Below are 12448 nucleotides of genomic sequence, written 5' to 3' on the forward strand. Positions count from 1 at the left end.
TCACACTTGATAATGCTCCAATTGAATATCTTTCCCACCTAAAGGCTCGTACTCGCCTAGGTAACTTTCGAGATGATTCGACAAATCTCCTTTGTCGATATTCTCATGATGATACGATTTGCAAACCAGATACAACACCGTATGAACTACTAGCCCGAACAGAAAACCAAACAAAAGCAATATGGAACACAAAGCACCAAACCCGACCCTCTTCCATGCATCCAACGAGCTTCCATGTACCACAATCAAGTCAAATACGAACTTTATGACAAAGAATGACAAACTCAACAAAATCGAAACCGAAAAAGCGACTATTTTGTTTCCCTTGATTAGATTCTTGCTCTTTGTCATAGCTTGAAACCCGTATGAACTCTCAAGAACCGAGACCACACTTGCTAGTTGCCAGCAAACGGTCATGTAGACCGAACCAATGATGTATATGATCAAGAACACGTAAACAAAGATGGTCCCAAATGGATAAGGAACCAAAAATATAGAAATGAACATGAACAATATGGCTAGGAAGTTGTAAACAAAAAAGGCTACAAATATGCACAATAAGGTCACAATAAGTTTTTTCCAAACTTTTGGGACGACGCTCATGACTTTCTTGAAAGTCAACTCGTGTCCAGTATAGACAGATGCAATCGTGTACACGACTGCAGCTGTTGATAGAAGAGATAAGATGAGAAAGACTGCGATATACGCAACCTCGAAGAATATAAAGGTGATCCATTCAGATGAGAGCGTGTCAGAGACGTTACTGTACCTTTTTGTACCGGGGCGTGTGTATTGCTTTTGGTGTTCAGTATGCTCGATATCTTGGAATAACGAATTCGAGATTTTGAGATGTGCTAAGAAGACGAAGGTTAAAGGAAGGATGAGGGTTAGGGTGACTTGTGTAAAGATTTTTCTCCATGATATGATGATTTTGTAGCTTTCTTTGAAGATACCAAAGAAGCCTAAAATTGCATCTCCTCTTGTTCTCTATCCATTGTACAAGATGAATGAAATTGGTGGGTGCAAATGATCCAAATTGTCTAATGTCTTTAATAATGTAACCAAGAGTTGACTCTTGACTTTGACTTTTCAATAACCATTATACCCTTCGATTTAATCATTATTACAAGATGCGCCACTTGCTCCCTTGATTTTTTCTCAAAACCATAATGTTAAGGATCAATTAATCAATAAACAATTCTATTTTAACATTTTTACAAAGACAAATATTTATCTATATCAATATACGTAAGTACTATATAATAAATAAAAGTTTATAATCTAAAAGTTTAATAACTTTGTATATTGATATTTTTCACCGAATATATAGTGTATGGGTTCTAAGCTAGTTAAATATAAGTACAAAAGTGTATCAATCTTGACTTTGACAAGTGTTTGTTTAAATAATATATGTAAATTGTCTAATTGGATGGTGTAGTAATTTATTTAACTACAATAATATTATTATATTACGTTTATACGCGGGGTTGATAAGGTCCAACGACACATAACAAAGCTTATAATTAGTTTACTAAAGTCTTCATTCCACCATCGGTTGACAATTAAATAGTTAAACAACATAATTAATTCTAAGCCCAATTTTTAAAATATGTAAACCTACCATTATTAGCCCATTACCAAACCATATTATATTTTTAACCACTTGTTTTATTATTTTTTTCAAGTAATAATCATAATAATTCTTATCAAGGAATAATATGCATGTAACACAATTAGTTTTAACATTGGCTTTCACTTTTCTTTAAATGAAAACATATACTTGTACATAGAGAAATTGGATTTTCTTAAAATACTAACAAGTTGACACTAATGGCTTAATTAATGTGCAATTTTTTAATACAATCTATATCTATATAAGGCATATTCAATTTTAATATATTAAAATCTTTATTTATATAAGGTAAATTAGATTTTAATAATCTCACATTTTCATAATTGGTCAATAATAATTTCACTTTAGAAAATAGCTCTCACTGGTTCTACCATTCACACTAGTTGTGTTCATTGGAACTCCGTTAAAACTAATTGTGTTTCAACCTAATATTTTAGGGTTTTTGATCGGAATAAGGATACATGAAGGACGTGAAGTTGGCCCATCGTCACATTTTTCAGAACAAAGTAAACGTCAATCTCAATATCTTGGCATGTTAATGTTGCATCAGGCTAGTTTACACACACACACACACACATACATACATACATAACACGAATGTTCTACTAACGTTATAAAAATAGACAATAGGTGTACAAAGTAGACGAAAATGGATCTCAATTAGTAGATTGTGTCTCCAACATGTCTAGGCAACAAACATTTGCAACTCCACGATATTCAGCTTCTAACATGAAACAATTACACTAACGTGACACTTAGAAGGCCAAAATTACAAGTTATCTCCTATGAAAACACAAAACAAAGATGTGGATCGATGGACATTCGAAAAACCTCCCCAACCGGCGTCGAATAGGATATGAGATACATATAGCTATAGAACATGATTTAAAGCGCCTTAAAGTAATGTCGAATGCACTTAAGGGCATTAAAGTGTGGTTCTTGTAGACCATGTATAGACAAACCTTTTGAACTACATACGAGATGTCTCATCTACTGAACACTGAATATTATAATGCACCAACAAACCTTTAACATAACAAGGGGTCCACAACAGTGGGGCCCATAAGACCAACTTAAAAGACATGATCCAGAGGTCATGTTTTTTTTTACTTCAAAATCCAAAATTCATACATAGTATTTCAAATAACCCGCAATAAGCAATATTGCTACATCGACTATATCTAATCGCGTCTATACAACCCTAAACGAATCAGCTATTTTCTTCAACTCCTGATTATGCCTCTTCCACTGCAAACCTACAAATATAAAAAAAAAACATGTTACATTTCAAAATTCATAGCTTCTTTAAATAAGTATTAAGACACTTAAAAACGCGTTTGTTACCGTTAGCAAGTATGCTAAACAAATAAAGCCGGTTTCCAGCAGCAGTTGCAGTGATCAAACAATGTGGTGGCTCTAACTCAAACTGATAATACATTCTACCAGAATATTCTTTAACTTGGCTATTGACCACTTTACCCTCCACATTTTCTCCAATCACCTCTGGCCCGAACGCGTTAATCACTTTTTCTGGAGGCCCGATTTTTTCTATCCGCGCATCGTCTTCTAAATCTATTTATGACAAACAAACAATAAATAATAATAATAATAATAATAATAATAATAATAATCTTGAAATGTTGGTGTTGTAACAAATGAAAAAAAAACTTACAGTCTGCAAATCTTAAAACGGGTGCAACGATGACGGAAAGGCGGCCTTCGCTTGAGTTGCTAAACCTTAGATCAATCTCTGTTCCTCCAAGATCAGCTATTGACACTGGTGTCTGAAAGATATGATAAAAGTATAAATTATATAGATGACACAATGTTAGAGTTGTAAAATGACAAATGCACTAATATTAAGCTTGTGTCACATGTAAGTTTTTTAAAAATGACAAAAGTGCCCCTGAAAACATAGATGAGTATATTAATTATTAAGGGGTATTTTTGTCATTTTACAACTCTTAAAACGACCACTTCTTTATTTTTATGTTCATTTCCATCTAGTTAAACGATTGAACAAGAACACATTATGTTATTTTTACATCCGCTCATTTGTATACGTTTATGTTCATTCATTTACGTTTGTTTAAGTTCGTTCGTTCATTTAGGTATAGTACATAGTTTTGATAACATTTTGGGCCAACACATTTTTCTTAACATTTCTTTTTCTTAACCGTTCATTTATACTCTTAACTTTTAACAAACGTATATAGACGAACACGCAAATATAATAAAGTTTTGGGATCAAAATATTACCTCTTCCCAACCATCGGGTACCGAAAAGACATACGGGATAATAGGACTCCACCCGACTCCATGTCCTCCTGATTTCTCGTCCGGTCTCCTATAAGTCCTCCAACCTGTCTGATTAAGGTTTTAAGTTTTTAAACTCGTGAAAATGACGAATATTTAACGGATAAAAATACATATCTTTGAGCTTGTTTAAGGGACATTAAGGATTGTTTATACCATTTGTAGTGGAATAACGCCCCTTGCCACATCAACATGCAGGGGCGTTAAACACCAAAACGCATAGTGCGCCAGACACAAGAAGGGGTTTGGGTGTGGGCCCGGTCTCTTTTCTAACCAAACAAACCACCCAACTCACAATTTAAAAAAATTAAAAAATAAAAAAGTAATTTTGTTTTTAGTTAAACCATTAAGCGTCTTTTAGGGAAGGTTAGTGAATGCCCCCATACCCACGTGGCAGTGGTGTGGCAATCACTTTTAACATGTTTTAGTTAAACCACTACACATAGTGTTATCGCGTATTTTTTTAACCGGAGAAACACGTTGCCGTCATTTCAATTCAATTAGGGGGGGGGGGGGAGGTAAGCAATTATTTTAAGCTCATACTTCGCTAGCGCCTCAAATTGTTACAAGCCAAACAGAAGAACTCAACCCAAAAGACTAGTTTGATATGTGAGGGAACCCATTTTGGCTTATAAACCCCACATCAGTTGTCCATATAACCGATGTGGGACAAGTCTCATACCTTGCAATGGTTTCAGTCCGTAACACAAATTCTAAAAAGAAACAAATTATATGTAATTTTGATTTTGAAATTGTGTCACAACAGAGTTTATGGTCTATAATTATACATACACAGATGACATATTAGTCACAAAATCCAAAGTAGGCCCGTCTCTGAAAATTGTTAAAAAAAATTTATGCCAAAGGCGAGTATAATTTCAGGCCTTAAGTAAAATATAAATTCAATAACTCATATATAGAAAATAATCGAGTATTGTATATTGTTTAAAAAAAACTTTTGATTGGGCCTAATAAAACTTTTTTTTATATAACTATTAATTTTTTTTAAAAAAAAATTCGGGCATCAAGCCTAAGGCGGCCCTGATTAGTCACAGAATATAAAGCAAGTATTCTTATAAAAAAAGCCGCAACTTTATTTAGGCCTCCAAAAACATTCAGACGCTGAATAAAATATGCTAATTTAATATTTAATCATAACAGAAAGGAACCAACCTTGTTCATTAGGTTCCGATAAACCCGGTATTCGACCTGCTAAAAGTCCTTGTTTCACAACAGCAAATCCATCTTTTGGAAACCCAAACATTGTTGAAGAAGCCAATGACACACCAGACACAACAAGTGCAGTTCTTCTTCCTAAAACATTAACATGTTGTTCTTTGTTTGCATCATCAATCTTTGTTGCAGTAATAACATGCAGCCTTTGCTTGTTGGGTTTTAATAATAACCCAAAGTTTGCATATAATATTGTTCCCATTTGGTTTGTTAAATCTTTAATGTCTGATGATTAGGTGTGTTTTATGCATATTAATATACAATTTTTTTTATTATTTTTATTTTGCATGGTTGAAATTTAGTTATCTGAAAATGAGAATGGTCTGGCTTGGAACTTGCCACGTGTATGATTGTGGTTGGATGTCAGATTATTTAGAAAGAACTAGATTCTTGAGTTTTTTTTTTTTTTCAAAAGAGTGTTGGTGAAAAAAATAATTACTAAAATGGTGTTTATTAAATAATATTTACCATAATAGTGTTATTAAAAGTATTTTTGGTTTCTCACTCCAAAACTTATTAGGTAAACTTAAATGGGACTAACACATGCCTTTTTTTAATAATAATGTTAATTAAAATCTAAAATAAATATTTAACAATTTTTTCTTCTTCTTTGTAATTAATAACACTCTTTAAATAAATTCTAAAATGTAAAAATTAATATTTTCTGAAAGTATAAAATATATTTGTAGTTTTAGGTGTCCTACAGCGTATCGATTAACTTTATAATTATATAATTTAAAATAGTGTTACTTTAATAATGCATTTTTTTTCAATAGATTGAGATATGAAATGTAGATCAAGCTAAGGATGAGCTCGATATTGATACCGAAATTTGCAAGAAATGGGCACCGATTCGATACCGGTAACGAAGAAAAAAATTAAGTAAAAATATATGTACCATACTGAACCGTATTGTACCATTAACGAAGAAAAAAATTAAATAAAATACCGGTACCATACTGAACCGTATCGTACCGGTACTTACCGATCTCGAAACCTCCAAAAGGTTGGTAATGAATAGATACTGGCTCGGTATCGATACCCAATACCATTACTCATCCATAGATCGAAATTAAAAACAAAAAAGTAAGTGTAAATGATGGATTTTGTCTTAATAACTACATAATGGGAGCGTTTAAAATATTAATTAAAAAAAAGAAGATAGACATACTAAGTGTAATTATATTTGCATATCATATTTGAATTTGTTTAAAGAGACATTTATTAATTAAAAAAAGAAGAAGAAGAAAATATATAATTGTTTAAGACAATTATTTATTTTAGATTTTAATTAACATTATTCATTTTTTTTAAAAAAGACATGTCTTGGTCCCATCTTAGGTTTACCCGATAAGTTTTGGAGTGAGAAATCAAAATTACTTTCAATAACACCATTATAGTAAATATTATTCAATGAACACCATTTTGGTAATTATTTTGTCCACCGACACCCTTTTGAAAAAAAACTCCTAGATTCTTGTAGCCTTGTTTAAGTGTTTTACTTTTACTAAATCATAAGGAAACAAATAAAATAAATTGTGTTAAAAATTATAAACCATTAATTAAAATTTATAATATATATGAGTCATTAAAATTCATAAAATTAAAACTTTACCTTTCCATTATATATACGTATTAAAAAAATCTAATCGGATCTCTCTCACATATTTCACTGTTCATAAATCTATCTGTCTTTTTGTCTACGATACGGTTTCTTTTCATAGCGTAATCTTGACACATATCAGTACGTGTCCTGCTATCTCACATCTTCTTCATCTACCTTTATCATCAACAAACTGGAGAATACGGGAGCATTTCTTTTTCGGTCACCTGTCTTAATAAGTTAAGCGAATTCCAATTCATGTAACCCTAAGAACCAAGAACAAAAAAATCTAGAGTCAACTTGTAACTCGTTTGATAAAACTCGCTCGTAATTCAACTTGAGCTAATCTAACTCAAGCTCGGTAACTCGTATGAACTTTTAAAAGAAAGTAGCTCAAGCTAGCTATCTCGTATACCGGTTTTTCTTGTATATCTGTAACTTATGTTAACATTATTGTGAAGTGTGAGCTAAACTTTTAACTCAATTTAAGGATTACAAGCCGAGCTCGAGATATGCTCCTTTGAACAACCGCAATCTATTCGTTATTCGTCTTGTTACTATAACGATACCGAAACCAATAAAATCGACACTATTCATTAAATTTTAAAAAAAACAAATTAAATAGTGGTAAAAATATTACAACTTTTGTATTCTATATAACTCATATCAATACAACTAGGAAGTGAAGCGCTATGTTAAGGCAAAGGCATGGGTGGTTTCCAATTATTAAACTCAACCAAATCTCTATTGACAATAGATCCATTATGCAACCAAAACGTTTCGGGCGAATGATGAAACCGCCTTGTTTTCCTTCGTAATTCCCATAATATCGCACTAAACGCAGAACAGGGTTCTGAATCAGGACGATAGACCCATAAGCATCTTATACGTCTACCACGCGCTATCATTTCCTCTATGCGTTTATCTGTACATAATATAACCAAAAGTGTTACTTGCAATAAAATGTAGTATCCTTTTACTTTTTTTTAATTATTATTTTTTATAACTAATATACGAACGAAGACAAACCTGGTATGGACTCCAAATACTCCAAAAGTCGAGTATCGATTCTTGAAGATGGCCATTTAATTGATATTTGAGAATAATCTACAACGTTTTGAAATGGTAACTCTGCTTGATCCGATAAAAGCACTGGTACGCACTCCTGTTTTGTATAAATAAACCAAATTAATAAAATTAATAAACGAACGTACATGAACAGAAGTTTTGTTCATTTAGTTAAAACGAACCAACATGAACATATGTCTCATTTATTCATTTAAGGTCGTTTACATTCATTTATATTGGCAAGTTATGTTTCGTTTGTTTACTTTTAAAAATGCATTTAAATTTGTTAAGCACGCTAGATTTTAGTTTAGTTTTTAACTTTGAATAACTTTTTAGGTCCAAAATATTGTTGTTAACAAATAATTTCGTTCGTCTAAGCTATATTTGCTCGTCTATGTTCGTGAACCTTGGCTTATACTGTTAACAAATGAACACGAACACATTCATTTTCTTAACAAAAGAACACAAACACGAAAAAAACCATCCGTTTAAAAGTTCGTGTTCGGTCGTTTGTTCGGTTAAAGTTAAATGAACAAGCATGAACATGCCCCGTTCGCGTCATTCAGTTCGTTTACAAGCATACAAATGAGAAACAAAGAATAATTAAGAAATAAGAATAACTCTTCTCATTTGAACCTCCCTCTATATATGTTGCGTTATATGTGTATGTGTGTATATACATATATATAGAGAGAGAGATATACCACAAAAAACGACTCGTAAAAGCGAAGGGTCCAAGATGACTCTCCACGTGGAGCCAAACAGAATTTAGCATTGCGAAGGTGTAGAAAATAATCGGCTTTCCCCAATTTTTCGGGCCCGCTAAACTTCAATTCTGGACATTCCAACTGTCGATAATATCAATATTCAATATGCATATTGTTTGCAGGAACATAAAATGAAAATAACATGAACACATAACAAAATCGAATTTTAAAAACTATAATACCTTATCTGGGAATTGTTTAGCAAGATTTATTAATTGAAGACGCCCAGCTTTTCCTTGCGCACGGCCCAAATAATTAGCTAAATATATCCTCTTAGATAATGGCAAAGGCTCTACAAGTTTCATTCCATTAGTTGTCATACCATCATCAACATTTCCAGGGATAATTATGTCTTTCCATGTATTAAACGCACTCGTGTCACGTTTATCTGTTCGGTCACCCTGTAATTACAGTGTATAATTAGGCCTGTAAACGAACCGAATGTTCGGTGAACTGTTCGTGAACAGTTCAGCGGGAAGTTCGTTTATGCTCGTTTATTTAGTAAACAAACGAACATGAACAAAAAAATTGTGCTCGTTTAATTAAACGAACGAACACGAACACATGTCCGTTCGTTCATTTATGTTTGTTTATTTATGTTTATTTATGTCCATTTATTTACGTACGTTTATGCTCGTTTACATATTAATAGAAAATAATTATATATTATCTTGAAGGGTCATCTAGCTAGTGGTTTTGTATTTTTTCACTTGTATTCATTTAAGTGTGTTCATTTATATTCGTTATGTTTGTTTGTGTTCATTTACATTTGTTTATATATGTTCATTTTTGTTTGTTTATCTTTGTTCAGTTATGTTCATTATGTCCATGAACTGTTTGTTTAGAAGTTAAATAGATGAACACGAACACATTGTTCGATTAAGTGTCCGTGTTCATTTAAAAGTTACATGAACGAACATAGACATGCCAATGTTCGTGTTCGTTCGGTTTGTTTATAGCTCTATGTTTAAGTAACTGAAATCATACACATGTAGCTTAAAAAAAGAATCTTGCCTCAGGAGTTAAGATTATTGAACGGTTTATATAAGTCGCCCATGATTTGAATAAGTGGGCCCCTGCACCACTGCCATGTAGGACCAGTAGTTAGTAACAATATAAAAAGAGGTAAAACTTGTGTTATAATTTATAAAAAAGCATGATCACTATTAATATACAGAAATGCAATAGAAATTTGATAAGTATGTTATATAAGTAAGTAATCACACCTTGGAAAAACAAATATGTGGTCACGACCGCCTGATAATCTGTAATATGGCATTTGGCTTAATACCTGAAAGCAAAAAGACATGAACCTATTTTTTATAGTGATGAAGCTTATAAAGTACAATTTATCTTATCAAACTACAAATAAGAATAATACAATATACTATACCTTGACATAAGTCTGGTTTATCTCTTTATCATTAAGACCACCCATCATCCGAACACATTTAACATAAGATGGAACAAAAAACAGATCTGCATCCGCTTTGTTACGTGTACGAAACCTTGATTTAAGCAAAAGCTTGTGTATCTTTACCTACAATTTCATATCAGTGACACAATGATACAAATTAGCATAACCTTTAAACAAATATAGGATACAAAAATATTGAGATCATTTATCCAGACCCCGGCCAGTTAGGGCTCAAATAACAAAGAGAAATCTTGTATTTGTTAAATGAAAAATAACAGAAGCATGAAAGTGATTTCAACAAACTAACTATATTAGTTCAAAATGATAACATGGTTTAAGATAATCAAATTGTGTTAATGGTGCTTGAACATGTAGTTTGACAATGATTTATGATCTACAAATTCATCTTCAGAATCAAACACAAGAATATCAATAATTAGTTTTCCTTACAACTTGTTGTTTGCGTTCCAAATCTTGCCATAGAAATGATAAATCATAACGATGATTAATTTCAAACTGATTATTGCAACCTAAACACCTTAACATCAGTATAAAATCAGCAAATCATTTATCCAGGAACTGATCAGTTAGGGTTCAAATCACAAAGATAATGTCCCCGCCGTGTAGCTCAGTTGGTTAAGGGGGCGTAAGACCTGGAACAATAACCTAGAGGTCGTGGGTTCGAAACCGATCCTAGGCGCCAATTGCCTTGTCGCTATGTGAGGCTGATTTACCTCTCACGTGATGGGCCTGGGACGGTATGGTGTGGGCCGGTTTGCGTGTCCGGAACAACACGTTTTGGAACAAAATCACAAAGATAATAAACCTTCTTCATGTTCAATGAAAACTAATGGAAGCATAAAAGTTATTTCAACAAACTAATTAGATTCGTTTGTAACGATAACATTGTTTAAGCAAATCATATTGAGTTAACGTTACTCGAACATGCTTGTTTCCGTTTGTCAATATTTGCTTGGATAATGTGTTCGCTTACATTCGTTCATTTTAATATTCTTAATGACTTTTCTAATCTTATCATATAAAATTCGCTCTTCATGAACCGTTCGCTTGTCCTACATTACCTTAACCAACGAAAATGAACAATGCCTTGTACGTTTCGGTTCGCTTCATTTACAGCCCTAATTCTCCATAATCATCAATACAATAAATCCTAATTCATAATTATAATAATCATAAATTAACTTTAACCTTAATACGACACCGTATCGAATCGATTAAACGACTACCTGAGTTCCCCACTGGCCTTTAACACACGCTTCCGGCGTGATCCTACCGTCACGTCCGTACAACAGCTCTTTTAATCCCGTCAATCTCATTCTCATCATACACGTATATCCTCACATCAACATCCGAATCCGTATCCACGGCGTGGCCACAGGAATACACCGTGTGTGACGTCAGATTCGAAACCGCTGACGTCAGATCGTGGAGAGAGTGACGTGGCAGGTGAGAGTGATGGACTGGTCCAAGAGCCTGGTGGTGAAGAAGGTGATGGCGATTAGAGTTAGGGCTCCGATCTGGTGTGTGCGGGTGCAGGGAGTGGTAGGTGGAGCTCCGAATAATCTGCCTCATTGGTGTTGGTTACTTACTCTGTGTATGGAATGAAGATTTGAAGAAGAAAGAGTCTACGACGTCGTTTTGGTGGTATCTGGTTGGTTATAAGTTATAACTTAAGTGGAATTACTAAAAGGTCCTTCAATTAAAATTGAGTTGTGATTGTGACGATGAGCTGCTTGAGCTTAGATCTATAGAAACTTGTTTAGTTTTTGAGTGAGCTTTTTGGGTCGAGCGTTAACGTCTTAACGAGCATTATCTCTTTTATTAACATTTGTTAACAGAATATGGGTGATAACTTGAACTCGGATTTATACAAGCTTGAAATAAGTTAAGCTTTTTCGAGCTACTCTCATAAAGCTTGTTTAGTTTTCGAGTTGATCTTGACCCTTGTATGGGAAGCTTGTTTAGGTTTGTCGAGCTTTAATGAGCATTGTTGTATATTTATGTTTTTATTTCTTTTATAAATTATGTATCCATTTCATACATCACCGCCGAGTTTTGGCTCACTTAAGGTACTACACGTCTACACGAGCTCGAGTTGAGCTTAGGCTCGCGTAAGTTTTTTTTCTCAAAAATACAAAAATATTTAATGTATTAGAAATGTCCCGACCCTGAGCTTGAAAGCAGCTCACGAGCAGAGCTCTTGCTACGGAATAGGAGCTCGAAAACCGGGATCGAGAAATTCAAGATCGGTACTGGTCGGTACCCCGGTATTTACAAAATTTTTTAGTACGCGATATCGGTACCGAACCAAAAAATTTTTGGTATCGAACCAATACCAAGCTATTGAGAAATTCAAGATCCGTACCAGTTCGGTATCGTAAAGATGCATT

At 33.3% G+C, this 12448-nt stretch overlaps 2 protein-coding genes and 1 pseudogene across 3 annotated transcripts; all 3 read right to left on the reverse strand.

Annotated features, from left to right (window-relative positions):
• Positions 1-1100, reverse strand: LOC143602940 (uncharacterized). Its single transcript, XM_077079896.1, has 2 exons — positions 1074-1100; positions 1-987 (listed from the first exon to the last, which is right to left on the reverse strand). The coding sequence occupies exons 1-2, from the start codon at positions 1098-1100 to the stop codon at positions 1-3; spliced, it is 1014 nt and encodes a 337-aa protein (XP_076936011.1).
• Positions 1101-2534: 1434 nt separating this feature from the next.
• Positions 2535-5404, reverse strand: LOC143602942 (psbP domain-containing protein 4, chloroplastic-like). The gene is made up of 5 exons (XM_077079898.1): positions 5123-5404; positions 3893-3996; positions 3306-3417; positions 2978-3205; positions 2535-2889 (listed from the first exon to the last, which is right to left on the reverse strand). Exons 1-5 carry the CDS (start codon positions 5382-5384, stop codon positions 2825-2827), a joined length of 771 nt encoding a protein of 256 aa, XP_076936013.1. The 5' UTR covers positions 5385-5404; the 3' UTR covers positions 2535-2824.
• Positions 5405-7416: 2012 nt separating this feature from the next.
• LOC143602941 (putative glucuronosyltransferase Os03g0107900) lies at positions 7417-11621 on the reverse strand (annotated as a pseudogene). Its single transcript, XR_013147951.1, has 8 exons — positions 11285-11621; positions 10014-10160; positions 9847-9911; positions 9635-9704; positions 8803-9021; positions 8558-8701; positions 7815-7950; positions 7417-7710 (listed from the first exon to the last, which is right to left on the reverse strand). The product of XR_013147951.1 is annotated as a putative glucuronosyltransferase Os03g0107900 (transcript).
• Positions 11622-12448: the final 827 nt, after the last annotated feature.

This window comes from Bidens hawaiensis, unplaced genomic scaffold (genome assembly GCF_021521415.1).
Source record: "Bidens hawaiensis isolate Kalapana, Puna unplaced genomic scaffold, B.hawaiensis_p1.1 tig00060148_1, whole genome shotgun sequence".
In the NCBI taxonomy this organism is placed as follows: Eukaryota; Viridiplantae; Streptophyta; class Magnoliopsida; order Asterales; family Asteraceae; genus Bidens; species Bidens hawaiensis.

Bases quoted from the DNA above. Each gene is read 5' to 3' on its own strand.
- LOC143602940 (XM_077079896.1), bottom strand. From the start codon at position 1,100: ATGGTTATTGAAAAGTCAAAGTCAAGA. The intron at 988-1,073 runs GTCAACTCTTGG...TACAATGGATAG, and splicing joins TTGAAAAGTCAAAGTCAAGA to AGAACAAGAGGAGATGCAAT.
- LOC143602942 (XM_077079898.1), bottom strand. From the start codon at position 5,384: ATGGGAACAATATTATATGCAAACTTTGGGTTATTATTAAAACCCAAC. The intron at 3,997-5,122 runs GTTGGTTCCTTT...TTAATCAGACAG, and splicing joins ATCGGAACCTAATGAACAAG to GTTGGAGGACTTATAGGAGA. The intron at 2,890-2,977 runs GTAACAAACGCG...TTATATTTGTAG, and splicing joins GTTTAGCATACTTGCTAACG to GTTTGCAGTGGAAGAGGCAT.